The sequence below is a fragment of the Gracilinanus agilis genome, chromosome 6 (assembly GCF_016433145.1).
Source record: "Gracilinanus agilis isolate LMUSP501 chromosome 6, AgileGrace, whole genome shotgun sequence".
NCBI classification, from domain to species: domain Eukaryota; kingdom Metazoa; phylum Chordata; class Mammalia; order Didelphimorphia; family Didelphidae; genus Gracilinanus; species Gracilinanus agilis.
This window is the reverse complement of record NC_058135.1, coordinates 219199557-219218624: the sequence shown is the minus strand read 5'-3', so window position 1 is coordinate 219218624 and position 19068 is coordinate 219199557. Positions and strand designations below refer to the sequence as shown.

Here is a 19068-nt window from a genome sequence, read left to right as displayed (position 1 = left end):
ACATTTTGTCCTTAATTTTTGAAGAGGACAAATGACATTATAGGGTGGTCTTGTCCTGGTCATGGATTTAAGTGAAGTAGAATTACACAAAGTCATCAGCCTCACTTTCTCTTCCAGAGCCATCCATGTCTAGTGGCAAGACAAAAGTCAGTATGGTCACCACTGGCCCAGAATCCAGTGACTGACCTTGATGTCTTCATCAGCTGATCAAGCTTTAAGTATTCCACTAAGTACCTATAGCTCTTGGAACAAATTGTTCTCATCTGCCCATTTTACTGGGGCAAGTCCTCACATATTTGGGCCTTATTATAATCCAATATTATGAAAGTGGAACTCAAGCTCTCATTATAGAATCTTAATCTTTAATCTTTGATGGCTAGAGAAGCTCAGCTATGAAATTGGTGTTTTAGTGAGGGAATATGATTATACATAAGGCTGAAGAAAAAATTAAAAATAGTCCCAAAGCTCTGGAACTGGGGATAAAATGGGGCCAAATGGCAGAAATACTGAAGTCTGAAAAGGAAGCAAATTTAGGTTCCAACAAGTAACATGAAAGTGTGAAAACAAAGTACACAGATGCAGATCATTGTAAATCCTTTCATTTGCCCTTCAGCCTCTTTGAGTTTCTTGTATTGATAAACCTTAATATTCATAAAGCAGAAATCAATGCCAACCTCAGTCATTGACAGGGTAAGATGGACTCCACATCAAACATATGCCCATAGAGAAAGGCTGACTAGGATCCACATTAGCTGGAGTCCATGATATAGATAAGAGCATTGGTGAAAAATATGGAATGACAGAGTCTAGTTTGCTCATGAAAACAAGTGAACTGGGATGTAGAAATGGTGATATATTGGATCTCTTTCCTCTGATAGAGACCAGGAGAAGAGAATATAGCTTTTTTTTGAAGTTAGCTTTATTCCACACTCTCTTTCTCTGATTTATAATAGCAAAGGTCTAGACTTTTCTCATTTAGTCCCCAAATGTGGTTAGGATGTTAAAGCCAGAAGGCCTCTTAGAACTTAGAAAACAGGGGGCAGCTGGGTAGTTCAGTGGGTTGAGAGCCAAGTCTAGAGATGGGAGGTCCTAGGCTCAAATCTGACCTCAGATACTTCCAAGCTGTGTGACCCTGGGTAAGTCACTTAACCCCCATTGCCTAGTCCTTACCACTCTTCTGCCTCAGAGCCAATACACAGTAATGACTCCAAGATAGAAGGTAAGGGTTTTAAAATAAAAGAAATTAGAAAACAAAGTGTTGGAACTGTGTGAGATCTTAAAACATGGAAGGTCAGTGATGGAAGGGACCTTAGGGATCACTTAGGCCAAGGCTTTCACTTTACAAAGATGCAAACTAGAGAGAAATCTAGAGAAAATATGTTGCCCACAATCACAAAAGCAAGCTGGTTGAAGGGTTGGGACTAGAACTCAGGTCTTCTGATATTCAGCCCAATGCTTTTTCCATTACGCCATACTTCTTCATAAATAGGACTCACCCAGACATGTCTCTTAGGAAGTGGGTGTGTGCACAAATACTTTCTGAGTCCATAAGTCCAACCAGGCTGGGAAAAACCATAGGTGCTGACTCACTTGAAAGCCTTCCCTGCATTTTCCTCTTCTTACAAATTAAGGAAGAGGACTTCTTTGGTTCTCCACTCTACTTCTCCCTCCTCCCTTAGGGGAATGGTAACTGGAGGTAGTGGAGGGGAAGACATATCCTCAGCATCTGCTTCCTGATTTTGTAGAGGATGAGGGAAAAGACCCTGGCCTCAATCAAGTGGTTGGTGTCAGGATGTAGCCTGGACTACCATTCCTGTGAAGCAGGAAGAGGTTAAGATAGAAATGAACAGATTGGAATTTTCTTTAAGATATAAATAAATAGGTCTTGATTCTGTTTCTGTGCAATAAACATACACCATTAACCTTTGATTTATCCTACAAGAGTTGGTTTGGGTGAAAAAGGTAGTGAGGCAGGGAATTCCTTAAGAAAAGGAGAATACAACACTAAGACTTGGGGTGGTGCTTTCAGTCTTTCAATCAACCAATAAATCTTAATTGATTGCAATGAGTCATGTACTGTTCTAAGATCTGGGGATACGAAGGAAAAACAAAAATACTTCCAGCCTTCAAGGAACTTACAATCTAATGGAGGAGATAACACACTATATGATAGATATATGAAATATGTGCATATATGGCAGAGGAATTAATGATTGATTATATCTTTATCTAAGGCACCATTTGTACAATAACAGCTGAGAACATGAGTTCACAGTGTGCTTAATATCTATCTTCCACCAGTTTCCAAGGTTGGGCAGAAAACACAAGCCAGCCCATTAATTTGTTCTTTGGGATCAATTCAGGTATTTCCCTGATGCTGCAGAAAGTACTAGCTCTTTTCCCCGAGTTTTGTTGCCACAAGCAGTGGACATCATCATTCCGTGGCTACATGAGGAAGTAGGGAAGGCACGATGATGGCAATGGTAATGGTGATGACGGGGAATCACACTTTCCTTGCCTTTTCATGAGGCAGCCCCTGGGTGAGGTAGGGAACCTCACATCAGCAAAGGGTCTGCCAGCAACACCTATCCTACCCAACACCTACCCTACCTAACCACAGGTATTGATTTAGCCCAACCAGAGAACTAAAGAATAGACAGGACGAGGGCAGGGGACCAACAAGTATGGTTGTACCAGCCTGAAGGAAAAGGAATTGGAATCCAGATGGAGCCAATCCTGTTCTCCCAGAAATTGCCTGAGGTGGGACATAGGCCAGTGAAAAGTAAATTCTCCTATATGAAAGAAGACTGACACAGCTCTCGGGATAAACCTGCCAGCAAAGGAGGAAAAGTCAGAAAAGTGAGTAAATGGGGAAAGGGCTAAAAGATTTTGAGAAGAAAATCCAGTTTAAACCCTTCGGTACAAGCGGATAAATCAACAGAGAAGATACTCAGATTAGGAGGGAAGAAATGTACCAAGACATCCAAGAGAGCACAAAAGTCTCCAAATAAATACTATAAGTCAAAGGAAACTGAACCAATACCTGATGAAAAAACAGAACCCCGTGGATTCCCAAGAGAGCAGGAAGCCACAGAAGAATGTCCCAGAATGATTCAAGGGAGAAAAAAAAATCATTTAGAGAGAAAGAGTTAGAAGGAACAAATGGAACCTCCATGGCAGAAATAATTAGCAGAATAGGAACACTTGGATCCATGGTAGAAACTCTCTTCAAAGAAGTGAAAGAAAACAACTGATTTGGAGAACAAATATATTTCAGTGGAAGCCCGTCTAGAAGCTAAATATAAGAATACTGAAAGATAATACAATCTGCACACGCGAAAGTCATTGACCTCAGAGATACTCTTTAGAGATATATCCATCCACCCATACATACAAACATGCATACATGCGTGCATACATACATATATATGTTTTTATATATATGAAGAGGAGAAGGCTCTGGCATTGAACAGAAGTCTGTGCTAAGTAACCTATAAGAACCCTTCCAACTCTGATATTTTATGTTAAAAAGTCCCTCCAGTTTCAATATTCTAAACTCTACTTTCTGACATGCTTCATAATTCTTTTGTTGTTCAGTTGTGCCCTTGACCCCATTTGGAATTTTCTTGGCAAAAATATTGGAGTTGTTTGCCATTTCCTTCTCCCAGCTCATTTTACAGGTGAGGAAACTGAGGCCAACAGGGTTAAGTGACTTGCCCAGGATCATCCAGCTTAGAAGAGTGTGAAGCTAGATTTGAACTCAGGAAGATGAGTTGTCCTGATTTCAAATCCAGTGCTCTGTCATTTAGCCATCTCTATTGTATAATGAATACAAAGCAATCTGTATTAAGAGACCACCCAAGGGTTAGGTAGGTGGCTCAATGAATTGAGAGTCAGCCCCAGAGATGGGAGGTCCTGGGTTCAAATATGACCTCAGACTCTTCCAAGCTGTGTGACCCTGGGCAAGTCCTTTAACCCCCATTGCCTAGCTCTTACCGCTCTTCTGCCTTAGAACCAATACACAGTATTGATTCCAAGATGGAAGGTAAGGATTAAAAAAAAGAAACCACACAGGTGACATAGACAACCAAGACTGAAGGAGTTCAAAGACTTAGGAAGGGATTTAGGTGAGAAACCTAGGCTAACATCCTCATTTTATGGTTGAAGAAGTTGATGCCCAGGGAGGCACATTGTCCAAGCTCATAGGGATAGTAAGTAGCAGAAGCAGGATCCAAACTATGTCCTCTGATTCCAACTCCAGAGCTCAGAAGGGAGAAAAACCCCGACGGTGTGAGTAGTCAGAGAAGGCTTCCTGGAGGGGTTGGTACTTTAAAGGGCAAGGATGATTTGAAGGTGGAAAGAAGGGAAGCAGGTGCTTAAGGGCTTGGGAGCAAGAGAACTCTGATGTTTGGGAGCAAATAGAGCTTTTGGGTTTTTTTTTTCCTAAAAACAACTGTCTCCTCTGTCCCCTAGAGTTGTTAATCATTAATAGCAGTAAGCAAACCCGCTATTCCCAGATACATTTTTTTAGTTGCTCAATGGAAGGAACAAGGGTTTCCAGTCACTGTGGCCTCTGATTTGGCTCTCCAAGAAGTCCTCCTCTTGGTTCCACTCTCTGTTCTCCAAGTCAGGGAGCCAGGGAACCAGGGAGCCAAGGAGAGGGAAAGGGAGAGGGAGAGGGAGAGGGAGAAGGGTCTCTGTGTCTGGCCAGCTGCTCCAAGGTGCTGGGCCACCGGTGCAGGAGGAACCATGAAATGCTGGATTTGGATACTAAGCCTTTTGCTGCTTCTGACCCAGACTGGGGCCCAGCCTGAGGCTAGCAGGGTGAGTCTTGCTGGCAGACGCTGCCCTGAGGGGAGGGCATGGGTCTTCCAGGGAGTTGGCACAGGTTCTTAACCCGAAAAATGGAACCAACTGAGCAGAAACAATTAAGGTCCCATGTCTAATTAGCTCTGTGACCTTGGGGAAATCATTTGGGAAGGAGATCGGCTGGGAGTGGAGACTATGGATTTAAGTTGGGGCCATGGCTGAAGAGTGATGCGACAAGAACCGTGTAATCATATCTGTATCTATCAGCTATCTACTTACATATATATATATATATACATATACATATATATCCATCCATCTGTCTATCCATCTATCTACTATCCATCTTTCTATCTATATCTATGTATCTATCTATGTATCTATGTATTTATCTATTTCTGCCTATCTGTCTGTCTATCCATCCATCTGCCTGTCTCCCTGTTGGTTGATCTATCTATCTATCTATCTATCTATCTATCTATCTATCTATCTCTCTATCCATCCATCCATCCATCCATCCTTCCATCCATCTATCCTTCTATCCATCTGTCTGTCTATCTATCTATCTATCTATCTATCTATCTATCTATCTATCTATCTATCCATCCATCCACCTGTCTATCCATCCATCTATCTATCCTTTTATCTATCTATCTATCTATCTATCTATCTATCTATCTATCTATCTATCCATCCATCCATCCATCTACCTGTCTATCCATCCATCTATCTATCCTTTTATCTATCTATCTATTTATCTATCTATCTATCTATCTATCTATTTATCTATCTATCTATCTATCTATCTATCTATCTATCTATCTATCTATCCATCCATCTACCTGTCTATCCATCCATCTATCTATCCTTTTATCTNTTCTTTCTTTCTTTCTTTCTTTCTTTCTTCCTATCTGTATCTTTCATCCATCTACCAATTTATCTACCTTCATACCTATCTACCCATATTTATTTATCTTATCTATCTACTGACTTATCTGTCCATCTGTCTGCCTACCTACCATCTGTCAGAGCTCAGTGGGGAGATTAGGCAGGGATATCATCCTCATTTCATAGATGAGTGTCCCATGAGGTAAGTGGCTTTGATTTCAACAACAGTTACCAACAATAAAAGAAGTTCCTATTCCTACAGAGCTTTATTAGCCACAGAACCTCTCCTCCACGCACGCACACATGCACATGTATGCACACAGCAATCTTCTGAGCTAGGAGATGGGATTATTATTATTGGATCGGTTTCCCAGAGGAGGACACTGAGTGGAGCAGCCACCCAAGGTCACAGATCTAGTAGGTGTCAGAGCTCAGATTCGTGAAGAGCCGTGTGGTAATCAGTTTGCACTGTGGCAATCAACTTGACCAAAGTCACGTCCTGAGTTTGAAGCTGAGCCCCATCTGACAGGCTGGTTCAAGGTTCTTTCTCCCATTCCAGGCTGCTTTTCTTTCACACACATGGGCAGTGTCCCAGGACAAGCCAGAAGCACTAAGTGAGGTTTTGGTTCCTTCCTGCTCAGGCAGTGCTGTGTGGTCTGGAAGCCTGAAAGAACAGAGCTCAGTCCTCGCTGTTCGTGCCTCCAGACCTCCTTCCTCTCTCCCTCCCCCCAACTTTCCCCACCACCTTCCCTTCTCCCCAACAGTGTATTTTCACAGAAATGACAAGATGGTGGTTAGGGACTTATCCCCCGAGCCCCAGCCTAGAACCAGAACCCTTCCTCTGTTTTGCTGGGGCTTTAAGGAAGCCTGTAAGAAATGTGCTTTTTAATAAACTTTTGAACTCTTGAAGCTCCTTTTGGTCTTACAGTATGTGTGAGTGCTGTGGGGAGCTAATCAGAAGGACAGGGAGAAAAACCTGGGGCCTCTATTAGGTAGGAAAATACCAGGCACTAAAGGGGGCTAATTACTTCCTTCATCTAGAGTTGCAGAAGGATTTCTAGGGTCCTTAGACTCTAAGTCTGTCACCTCCATCTAACCAGTGAACTCCAAGCTCCTATTGCCTCCAGTGTCAAGTATAAAATGCTCTCTTTTGGATTGTAAAGCCTTTAGAATCTGGCCTCTTCCTCCCTTTTCAGGCTTCTTATACCTTACTTATTCTGTGATTCAGTGACACTGGCCTCCTTGTTGTTTCTTGAACAAAACACATCATTTCTCTACTCTGTGCATTTTCACTGGCTTACTTCCATACGTAGAATTCTCTCCCTCCTTGTCTCTGCCCCCTCTGTGAAAATCCTTTCCCTCTCCCATTAATACTCGCACTTTCCCTCTAAGATTATCGCCAGTTTATTTTTCACATATCTTGCTTGTACCTTGATATTGGCATATTCTGTCCCATTAGACCGTGAGCCCCTTGAAATCAGAAATTCTTTTTTCTTAGTTTATATCCCTAGTGTTTGGCACATAGTAGGTGCTTAATAAATACTTGTTGATTTGATTTTCAAATGAAGGGGATTCTTTGTTCTGTATTTTAAAGTCCTCCTTCAGCTCTAACACTTCTGTGTGTCTATGAGTACTTTTCATAGGGAGGTGGCAGGTTGGGGAAAGAAAAGTATATTCTGAGTCTTGACTATAATAAGTGGTATGATGGGGTTGGGGTAGGAGCACATAGAAGGAAGGATCCCTGAGTAAGGCTTGTACCTGGTCAGGTGGAGCTCTTCCCTGCTCTGCTCCTAGATACTTGCAAAGTAGTTTGAGGATTTGTATTCTTTTCTGGGACCAGACTCAGTTTAGAAGAGTTCAGTTTTGGTATCTCCCCTGACCATCAATCAATCACCTACTAGGTGTCAGGCACCATGCTAGGCACCGAGAATGCAAAGACAAAAGCTAAAAAGCCTCCACCCTGAAGGAGTTCCCATTCTAAAGAGGGAGACAAAGAATAGGAATACTTAGGTACATTCATAAATATACTATACAATGCATTTTGTACAATAGTACAAATGGGCCACAGAGTTGTCTTGGGAGGGAGAATGTGCCAGCTAGGAATTGGGAATGATTTCAGGTGATTTCGATCTCAATACACTTTGGGTACTTGCTGAGTTAGCAAGTAGTGGCCAGCACATAGAGTAAGACTTAACATCTTTAGCTTCTTTATCATTATTTTTGTTAGCTTGAAAATAACCCTATAATGACTGGGAGAGCCCCTTCCATCTGTGTCCTCAGTCATCAGACATGGAAGGCTTCCTTCAGAAGCGTTCAGCTCAGAGCTCTGTCCTTGAAGACAAGGCTAAAGCCCACTCCAAGACAGTAATAACCAATATGGATTCCTCCTTGCCATTGTGAGGAATTCCTGCTTTTACTGAAAAAAGAAAGTCTTTTCCACCCATTATTTCAGCCAAATAATAGGGCCCCCAACCCTTAGAGAACCAGCTCCCTTTAGGCAACACAGTATTATCAGTCTTTTCTCACATATACTATTGCTCACCTCCCACACAAGTAATGACCTTTCATCCAATACTGTTTATTTATCCCCTTTCATAAGACTTCCCTTCCCCTGCAATAGGGCCACTGGGAGGGAATTTTTACTGAGAACTCACCAGACAGGAATGATTAGAGAACACTTTAAGGGCAGGTTTCCCATTGCTTAGAGTTCTGTGGGTGCTAAAGATCCCCCAATAGAACTTTGTGTCCTCACTCTCCATGATGGTAACATAGGAGATCCTGGGATAAACTTGGAATCAGGATAATCTGGGTTTAAATCTGACATTTAGTAGCCATGTGATTTTTGGCCAAATTAATTAACTTATGTGTGCCTCACTTTCCTCATTTGTAAAATGAATGAATTGAAGTAGATGGTCTCTAAGGTCTTTTCCAGTTCCAAATCTCTTATCCCAAAAATGAAGCAGGGGATAGGAAGAAGTCTCACATGGTGGGATTTTTTTTGTCTCTCCCTTATTGACCCTGCCAATAATCCTGGGTAGATTAGGCAGGGGGTAGGGAGGGGGAGTGGGAGAAGGTCTCAGAGAGGCCTTTAGGAATTCACCCCCATTATTTTTGCCCAGTGTTCAATGTTGCTAGAACTTCTTTGTGTGGGGAGAAACCTGACAGGAAAGGAATGTCCTGACTTCTTCTAAATTCTCCTTCATTGGCTCTGTCAAAGTCTCTCTATTCCTGGGATTGGGAGAGAAATAGGGAGAGGACTTAGAAAAAGGGGTTTCCTGGCACCTCCTAAACTGATTTGTCCCTCTCATTTTTTTTGTAGAACAGGACTGAATCCCCTGCCTTCAATGTGACTGGAGAAAGACCTGTGGAACAAGAAAATATAGAACCCAGAGGTATGCACTCCCAGAACCCTGTCTTTAGGGGCTCTTCCTCTGTACTCTAGAGAAAAGTGCACTGGATTTGGAGTCAGAGGAATTGACTTTGAATCCCCACTCACTTCCTGTGTGACTTTGGGCAATTCATCTCACATCGATGGTCTCCCACTTCCTCAAATGTAAAACTGAGGGGGTCAGACTCACTCACCTCCAAGGTTCCTTTTAGCCCTTTGAGACTATGACTTATTTAGTCCATGTTCAGTTTGCCCCAGAATCTGTGATTCTTGGTCTGCTGCCTTGAGAGAACCTCCTAACTCTACCTGAGGCAGCCAAGTTTAGAAGTCAGGAAGACCTGAGTTCAAATGTGGCCTCAGATGCCTGCTATTAGCTACCTGTCTCAGGCAAATCCCTGAACCTCCCTGAGGGATAATTGCCTCATCTATAAAATGGGGATGTTAAAAGACCTTCATAGAATTGAGAGGATCAAATGACTTCAGATTCTTTAACCCTTATGACACAATGTATATGCTAGCTATGATGATGATGATGATGATGATGATGATGATGATGATGACCATCTGGTCCATAGCAGACTCATCCCTTTCTAAGAAGCCTTCACTTCTTTCTATGACTTTCTCCTCCCCTATCCCCACATGGTTTAACCTAATGGTTTATGCAACCTTAGTATCACCCCAGGTTTGAGCCACTGAGGAGCCTTGCATTGTAAATGGCAATGATCACTTCCTATTCTTGGTATCCTAATGGCCAACTCTGTGCCTGACACATAGTAAGTAAGCACTCAAATGCTGCTGATTTAGCCTGCTTTAAGGTTTACAAAGTGCTTTCCTCATAGCAACACTGTGAGATGGACAATAGAAGGAGCATTATCCACTGAGGAAACAGAGGCAGAAACAGAGAGAGGATAATTGACTTGCCTTCTACACCTCACACCTGTATGTGATAATGGCCATGTTGGTGGTGCAGATGGTCAGGAGGCCAGAGGCCAGTTCACTGTGAACAGAACAACTCAGGAAAGACTTCCTGGAGGAGGTAGGGCTTCAACTGGGATTGGAAGGATGGGAAAGATTTGAAGGATAGTCAGATAGATTTTTATAACTAGATATATTATAAATATATATGACTAGATATATTAATAGCTAGATAGAATATAAATATATATTAATAAACGACTATATATTTATATTGTGTAATTAGAAATTTGTACCTCAGGTACCCAATTTCCCAGAATCCCACTTTCATCCTCATATTATGTCCTTACGTTTTGGAGATAAAGTTTCTGTAACCCCGCCCTTGCTCTCTCTTCTCTTGCTAACATGGATGGGAAAACTCTTTACTCAGGCTTTTACCTTTGTTCTTTTGATTTTCTCTGCTTCAAGTGATTATTAATAAATCTTATAAACTATAATACTTGGAGTTATTGGATATTAATTTTAATCTTACAATAGTGATATATGTACATAGATATAACTAGATATTATCATATTATAGTTTTATATATAATATCTTTTATAACTAGATATATTTGTAACTAGATCTAGAGATAGGTGGATGTAGACATTTTTACTGAAAGAGAAAGAATGTGAGATAGGCAGTGAGAAACAGAGATTATTAAGTACTTACTATGTGTCATTCACTGTCCTTAGAATTACGGATAAAAATCCAAACATGTGGGATAAGGCCTCAAGAAATTTATATTTTAATAGGAGAAAACAATGTATGATGGGAGGAGGGAAGGGTACAAAGGGAGCAAGAGATGATACTGGAAATAGGAAAAACATTGTGAGTAAAGGTGGGGAGGTAGAAATAAGCATGGTCCCTTTGGAGATCAAGAAGTTCATCTTGGTTAGGACAGAGGATCCATGTAGAGGAGAATGAGAAGAGAAGACAGGAAAAATGGGACCTGGGGGGAAGGGTAGGTAGGGCAGAGAGATGGAAGCCAAATGGAAAAGAATGAGAAGAATCCAGTAACTTCAACAAGAGCTTTGAAACATAGAATGCCAGAGCTGAGATGGTCCAGAGAATGCAGAATCTTTGACCTGAGATGGATCTCAGAATGTAAATCAGACCTGGAAGGGACCTCAGAACATAGAAACTTAGACCAGAAGATGACAAGAGGACATAGAATATGGGATATCAAAGCTAGGTGGTGCATTGGGAACACTGAGCCAGGAGTCCCAACCCAGCCCCAGACACTTACTAGCTGTGTGTTCCTGGGCAAGTCAACTTCTGTCTGCTTCAGTTTCCTCAACTATAAAACGGGAATAATAACAGCACCCAGTTCCCAGGATTGTTGTGAAGATCAAATGAGATACTACTTGTAAAGCACTTAGCAGAGTATCTGGCAACATAGTAGGTGCTTAATAAATGTGTTTTCTTCCTTCCTGAAACAGAGCTTAGTATCTAGGTCAATATTTTTACAGAGTTTGCAGAAACAAGGAGACTCAGAAAGGTATCTCACAGGATTGGAGGTGGGAGGAATGAGACAAAATCTATGAATCTATTTGGGCAACCATTAGGCACTTTACAAAGACTATTGTTCCTAATGAATCACACAGTACCTCAGTCAGGACCAGTCTCCCTGGGTCACATGAAGATACCCGTTCTACGTATTCTCCCCTGCAGACAACACCAAATCCCTATTTGCTGTTGGTGAATGGTCAATCCCCCATCTCAGCTCAGTAACGGAACTTCCTCCCATGCACTGAGGCCAGGTCAGAAATGACACGATATCTTCCCCAAAAAGGAGAAGCCGTGGGGCCACTCTTAGTCTATGCATAAACTGTTGGGGCCATATAAGTTACTGGATCTTTCTCCTGGATTGAGAATGCAAAGAAAAGGGTCCTGACCAAAGAACTGAGAAACCCTGTTCTACCACTGGTAGCTATGTGACCTCTTCCTTTCTGAGTCTCCTTAGGTAGGGGTAGGTGCTCCTCAGGACCTATCTATTTTAAAAGGCTAAGGCAGAATAGGGGCATCTGGCCCCCATTGGAATCCCTGTTTGAGAAGGGAAGCAAAAGAATAGAATCATCTTGAAGACCTGAGGTCATAGAGAATGGGGACTCAAAGGAGCCTTAAGGCAAAGATGTCCAGCATGAAACTCATAACGCTTCCTGGTATAGACAGAACCAGATGAACATGCCATTGGGAAGCATTAAACAACCAAATCAAAATACAATAAATAAATGAATATATTTTCCATTTTAATACATATATTTTATTAATTTATTTAATATATACATTTTACTTTATCTAACATTAATGCATTTTATTTATTTAATACATACATCTTAAAGCGACACCAATACACCACAGCAGGGATCCTTACGTTCACTTTAGTGGGTCCTGCTGGCATTCAAGTTTAGCCTCTCTGCCTTAGAGAATGCCTAGTCCAACCCTGAAAGTTACACCAGAGGAAGCAGAGGTAGGACAAGGAAATGGGTTGCTCATGGTAATATCGGTAGGAAGTGGTAGAGTTGGAGACTAGAGGTTCCTCAATAACTTTTATTTGTTCTGAACTGTTCTAATTCCCTATTCTTCTGACTCCAAATCAGTCCTTTTTTCCCAAAGGTATCAAACATATAGCCCAGAGGGCTACATTGCTACCTAGAACACTGTAGAATGTAGTGCAAATAAGATTAAAATATAATTAGGAAATATTTAACAAAATAAAAAAACACAATAGAACACAGAGAATGTTAATATGTGGAATATAAACCCTTAGGATGTGGACCTTGCTAAAGGTGTTTGAGATCTGAAATCCAATTCTGACTGTGGCCCCTTGTTTTTTATTTTGTTTATTTTATTTTATTATTTTATTTTATTTTATTTTATTTTGTTTTTAGCAAATCCTTTCCTTCTGTCTTAGAATCAACACTATATATTGGTTCTGTGGCAGAGGAGCAGTAAGGGCCAGGCAATGGAGTTAAGTGACTTGGTGGGGTCACATATCTAGGAAATGTCTGAAGCCAGATTTGAACCCAATACCTCCCATTTCTAGGCCTGGCTCTCAATCCAGTGAGCCACATAGCTGTCCCCCTCCTTTTTTAAAATTTTAGTCTATTGTTGACACTTTCCCACCCTCCCTTCCTTTGGCAATCAAAACTTACCTATCCTATGACTCATTTCCTCATCCATGAGTTTTTAGTAGATGTCCTCTATGATTTCTAGCCTTGCTCTCTGATCCAATGTCCTAGTCCCTACCATGCATGAATGTGATAATGGCCTCTACCATTCATGGTCTGGGAAGCTACTGGAGAACATAACTCCCTTATGGAGCAGAATGTCTAGAATATACTCTGTATTCTGCAGTGAAGTACTGGGTTCTGTCTGGTCCAAGCAATACATTTTGGGAAAGACATGGACAAAATGGAGCTTGACTAGAAGAGGATGGTGAGGGAATTAAAGATCATACAGTGTGAAGATCATTGAAGATTCTGGGCAAGTTTAGTCTGGAGAAGATTTGGAAAGGATAGGACAACATCTTCAAGTATTTGTATGGAAATCAAGAGGAAGAAGGGATTACATTTTTTTTCTGTTCAGCCCTATTATTTAAGATTCTTTGGGTCTAAAAATTCTGTAATTCAAATTATGAATTTGATGAGTTCATAAATTAATTCGATGGAACCATATCAACTCGATAAACATTTACTGAACATCTCCTATGTGCTGGACACTATACTGGGTACCAGGGATAACAAGACAAAAAAAGTCCCTACCTTCAAAGAGCTTATATTCTATCTGGAGAAATAAGAAGTACAAGAGAAGATAGATACAAAATAGATGCACAGTAATTTAAGGAGGCATTAGAAGCTGGTGTGATGAGGAAAACACTCATTGGGAGGCAGTGCTTGAAGTAAGCTTTGAAGGAGGCTGGGGATTCCAAGACGCAGGGATGTGGAGGGAGTACAGAGAGCATTCCAGGCATGTACAAAGCCACAGAGATGGCACTTTAAATTCTATGAGTAAAATTCCAGGATTTTGTGAATGAAAAGTAGTGAGAAGGTATAGATAATACAGGCCAGGACCGATGTGGAGGAGCCCTCCTCCTCCTGCTCTTTGATTAGCTGTAAAGGTAGTTTCAGGGGTGATACTTAACCCTTGTTGGATTTTTCCATTGTGTCTTCCAGTGTTCACTGAAGATGGCCAGCTTTGCAGTTTTCCTTTCCGCTATGGTGGGAGGATGCACCATTCTTGCACCTCTAATGTCAGGTCCCTGAAGAAATGGTGGGTCAGTCCAGCCTTCACTTACCTTATTACTTTCCCCCTTTTATAATCAATGCTTCAAGTATTTCCCAAGAAGGTTCACTCCTTACTATAGTTGAGCAAGGCTATGAGAGAGACAGGCAATAACATGCTAAAACAAATATTTATTAATCTTCTCCTATGATCAAGGCCCCTGGAACACACACACACACACACACACACACACACACACACACACACACACAAGCCCTCCCTTCAAGAAGCTTAAAATAGAATGAGGGAAGGAGAATATAGCATGTATACATATAATTTGGATACAAGGGAGAGTGAGAGGCATAGAGGAGAGGTCCAGGTAAAGTGTTATGAGAAACTTGGGAGAAACTTCACTTGGTGGAGTTTCCTAGAAGAAGTGGCACCTAAGTTGATCTTGAAGAAAGGGAGAAATTTCAAGACTGGCATCAAAGTAAGGGTATCTAAATCTCAGCATAAAGAATAATGTGAAGAAGATGAACAATGAAATGATTTTTTTCGAGGGATATAGTCCCTGATGTTACCCTAAGTGGGTAGTTGCCTGACGTGTCTATGAGTGAGTAAATCTGGAAAACACCCTTCACTTGGGGTTTCCACATTTATACAGACTTTCTGTGAGACAGGGAAGTCACAGGAAGACTTTAGAGAACTGAAAATTCAAGCCATCTTGGGCAAGAGCCAGAATGAGGCTTCTCCCCTCCCTACATCCTCCTGATGCCCCCATTCCAGTACTATTTATTTATAGCACAAGGTGTGGTCCAAAACCTTAGACATTTGGCCCCTACTTTGACCCCTTTGGATTGATCCAAGGGAGAAGAAATGAACAAGAAATTAAAAAATGCACCCATTGGGCAATAGTTTATGAATTCTGAGGCCTGACCTGTCCAGATTAGGCAAAAGACACAGTTCAAGGAGCCCCCTCAGTTAGAAAGCTCAAGATAACAAGGCTAGAAATGGAAGAAAGGGAGGCCCTAGAAAATGGAAGAGGGAAGGAGGAAGGAGGAATGGAGGGAGAAAGACTGAGGCTTTAGATAATTCATAAACTCACCGATTCAGAAATTTCAGTGTTGCAAGGGATATCAGAGGGCATCTAGTCCAACCCATTTATGACTGTGAGTCTCCTATATAATATCCCTAATCTCATTGGCTTGTGGATTATTATTATTATTATTATTATTATTATTATTAAAAACCTTTTTCTTCTGTCTTTGAATCAATACCAGGAATTTGTTCTAAGGCAGAAGAATGATCAGGATTAAGCAATAAGGGGTTAAGTGATTTGCCCAGGATCACACAGCTAGGAAGTGTCTGAAGTCAGATTTGAACCTAGGACTTCCTGTCTCCACATCTGGCTTTCTATCCACTGAGTCACCTCATTGCCCCCAAACACATAAATTATTGCAGCTAGAAGTTTTGGAGAGCATCTGTCTGGTCCAGCCATCTCATTTGAAAAAGGAAGAAAATGAGGCTCAGAGAAGCTGTGACTTGACCAATGTGATACTGGGCTAGGACTAGAACCCAGTATATCTGACTCCCAGTGAAAAGAGTTTTCGATTGCAAAATTTAATTCAATTAAATTAGATAAGCATTTATCAAGTACCTACTGTGTTCCCAGCATTGTGCTATCCACTAGGGATACAAAGACAGGGACATAGTTCTTGCCTCTAAGAGTTTACATTCTATTTGGGGAGCCAGGGGTGGGATGGGACAACATAGACAGACAGACATATAGACAGACAGACAATTAGACAGACAGATAGATATAGACAGAATAGACAGAAGAAAAATAGAATAGATAGGATAGATAGAAGGACAGATAGAATAGCTGGACAGACAGACAGATAGATAGAAGGATAGATGGAATATACAGAGAAATAGATAATTGATAGATATGTGTATATCTTACACATTGTTCCCTCTTCAAATGCAAGATCCTTGAAGGTAGGAATTATTTCATTTTTCTCCATCTATAGCTATCTCTTTAATAAATATAGATATGTAAATGTAAAACACATGCAAAGTAAATTCACAGTGCCTACCTGGGAGAGATTTGGTCAGGTATAAGTTTGACTGGTGGGAGATACAGCGTAGAAAAATGTAGATGAGATGTAGAAGAGGATGATACCTTGCCTTGAAAAAAAGATTCATGTTCTGTGAAAGGAAAGACTAGAAAATTACTTTGAGTTAACTGAGAAAAGTGATGTACCAGAATGAACTTTTAAGGAAAATCTATTGTGGCTAGAAGGTAAAATAGCCCCCAAAAAAAGGGAACACAGAAAAATCAGACTCAAAAGGTCCCAATAGACCCAGATTGTCCAACTTTCCTTAGATGACAATGTTTGTTGTTTTGTTTCCAGGTGCGCAACCACACACAATTATGATCGGGACCGGAGGTGGGGCTATTGCATCATGGCACCCAAAGAGAACTCAAGTAAATAAAGTTCCCTCTCATTGGTGTAAGGTGTGAGTAGACACATTGCTAAGTCCCTGGAGGAGAGGTGGCTGGTGGTTGGTTCTATGCAAGTGGTGAGGTGGGTGGGATGAGTCCCCAAGAGGAACATTAGCAAGCCCTTACTAACCCATATTAGACTGGAAGCTTCTTGAGGGTAGGAACTATCTTTTGCCTTGTACAGGGTTCTGTACATAGCTGATCCTGAATAAATACATATTGACTGAAAAGAAATAAAATACATATTGACTGACCTACTATGGGGAAATCCCTGTGCTAGTAGCACTAAGAGAGCCACACAGCTTCCAGGAGAAGTCTTTGCTCTTGTGGAATTCAATAACAATAATAGTAATGGTTCATATTTCTGTAGCACATGAAGGTTTGCAGAGGGCTTTACAACTCTGCCTCAAAACAACCTTGTGGAAAGAGGTGTTTTTTTCCTCATTTTACAAATGTGGAAACAGAAAGTTGGGAAGTTTGAGTGATTTGCCCAAGGTCTTACAGCCAGTATGTGTCAGAGATGAGATTAGAAACTTGAGTCTTCCTAACTTGAGTGCAGCATATCTGTTCACAACTCTGAACATACATCCGACCAACAATGATCTCTCCAAATTTCTAATGACTCTTTACTTGGTTTTCTCCTTTTCTGTAATCACACTCTTGCTCAGAGCCAAGATGGTGGCTTAGTATCAGTAAAAGCTGAAAACACTACTTTAAAAAATATGTCAAAATGACAGGAATCAAAATCCAACAGCAAGTCAGAGTTGGGGACTCTCCCACTGAACACAGCTTGAAAGGTAGGCAGAGAGAGAGAGAGAGAGAGAAAGAGAGAGAGAGAGAGAGAGAGAGAGAGAGAGAGAGAGAGAGAGAGAGAGAGAGAGAGAGAGAGACTGAGCTCCAGGTTTCCTTTGCTCATATGCTCTGACTCATTAACCCACTACCACAAGTTTAGGCAGTGACTCTTGCCTAGTTCTTTTGAGGGGAAGGGAGATGGCAGAGGGAGAGAGGGTAGAGTTGAAGTAAAATTGTCCTTATTGCCATATGTAGGAGTCAGGCTAACCCAGTATGATCAGAATTAGGAATGAGTTCCACCCGTTGGCTCTGGGCTGAGTCTAATTACTCACAGAAAACAACCAACTGGCCAGTTAGATTTGAATGGTAAGTGCTTCAAGAGCAGGAACTGAAAATAAAACTGGAAAGGAAGGTGGAAGTCAAGTTGGGGAGAGCTTTAAATTCCAGACTGCTTTAAACTCCAGTAGGGGCAAAAGAGAATATCTAAAGGTCTTGGGGTAGAGTTGGGGAGAATAGACATGGCATCATGCAAAGTATCCTAGCTTTGGAGTTACCTAAACTGTAATTGAAAACCAAATTGACCATTTGCTATTTGTGTGACCTTGGATAAATCATTTTCTCTCTTGGGATGCTCCCTTCTCTAGAAAATGAGTAGATTGGACGAAATGCTCACTAAAGTCCCTTCCAGCTCAAAATTCCCCCATCTTTTCAGTGAATACCCAACCAATGGGAGCTAGGCCTTTGACCTTCCTTACTCATTTCCTTCATCATCACCCCTCGTCTCTAATGCCTTCTGTCCCCATCTCCTGCCCCCACTCTAGTGACAGCAAAACTGAAATCCAGTAGGTTTGGACACTTGGAGAGACAGTGTCTTTAAGTGGCCTTCAGAGACCTGGAAAATATGAAAACAGGACACTGTAGCTACCTTTGCTTCTTCCCAGACACTGGCCTGGAATGTCTAGATTCCCTGGGATACTCCCTGGGACACTCTACCCCACCCCATTCCCAAGATACTTGGCAGAAGTGGTCCATTGGCTGCCTCCTCCATTCTTGTCTTTTCCCTATATGCAAAGGACTCGGCTCCGCAGCCATGGTTACTAGCAGCAGGAACAGCTGAGATGCTGTTCCCATGTAGAATGCAAGGCTTCCTTGATCTCATGGTGTGTTAGGCCTGGGATGGACTCAAAATAACATGTTGCCTGTCTGATTATTCCAGAAACTCCGCTGACCCCTATTACCTCTAGGACTGAATCGGCATTTAAAGCCCTTTACAATTTGGCTCCAAATGGCCTTTCTGGATTGCTTAGACAGGACTTCCCAGAGTGCACTCTAGGGATCAGTCAGATTAGCCCTCTCCCTCATATGCCACATCCCATCTTCCATCCCCAGGTCTCACATAGACCATTATCCAGGTGGAAGATTTCCTTCTTCCTTACATCCATCTCTGGCCACTCCCCCAGGTGCTCGGGCCTCTCCCCCAAATCACCTTGCATTTATGTGGAA

The 19068-nt window shown here is 41.5% G+C and overlaps 1 protein-coding gene across 1 annotated transcript in view; it reads left to right on the top strand.

The window, feature by feature from the left end:
- The first annotated feature begins 4749 nt into the window (after positions 1 to 4749).
- HGFAC (HGF activator) overlaps positions 4750 to 19068 on the top strand; it is a 56234-nt gene continuing 41915 nt past the window's right edge. Inside the window, exons 1-4 of the mRNA XM_044681769.1 lie at positions 4750 to 4824; positions 9017 to 9089; positions 14219 to 14315; positions 16682 to 16761. Of these exons, the coding sequence (XP_044537704.1) occupies positions 4750 to 4824; positions 9017 to 9089; positions 14219 to 14315; positions 16682 to 16761 (325 nt within the window). The remainder of the gene's footprint in view (positions 4825 to 9016; positions 9090 to 14218; positions 14316 to 16681; positions 16762 to 19068) is intronic.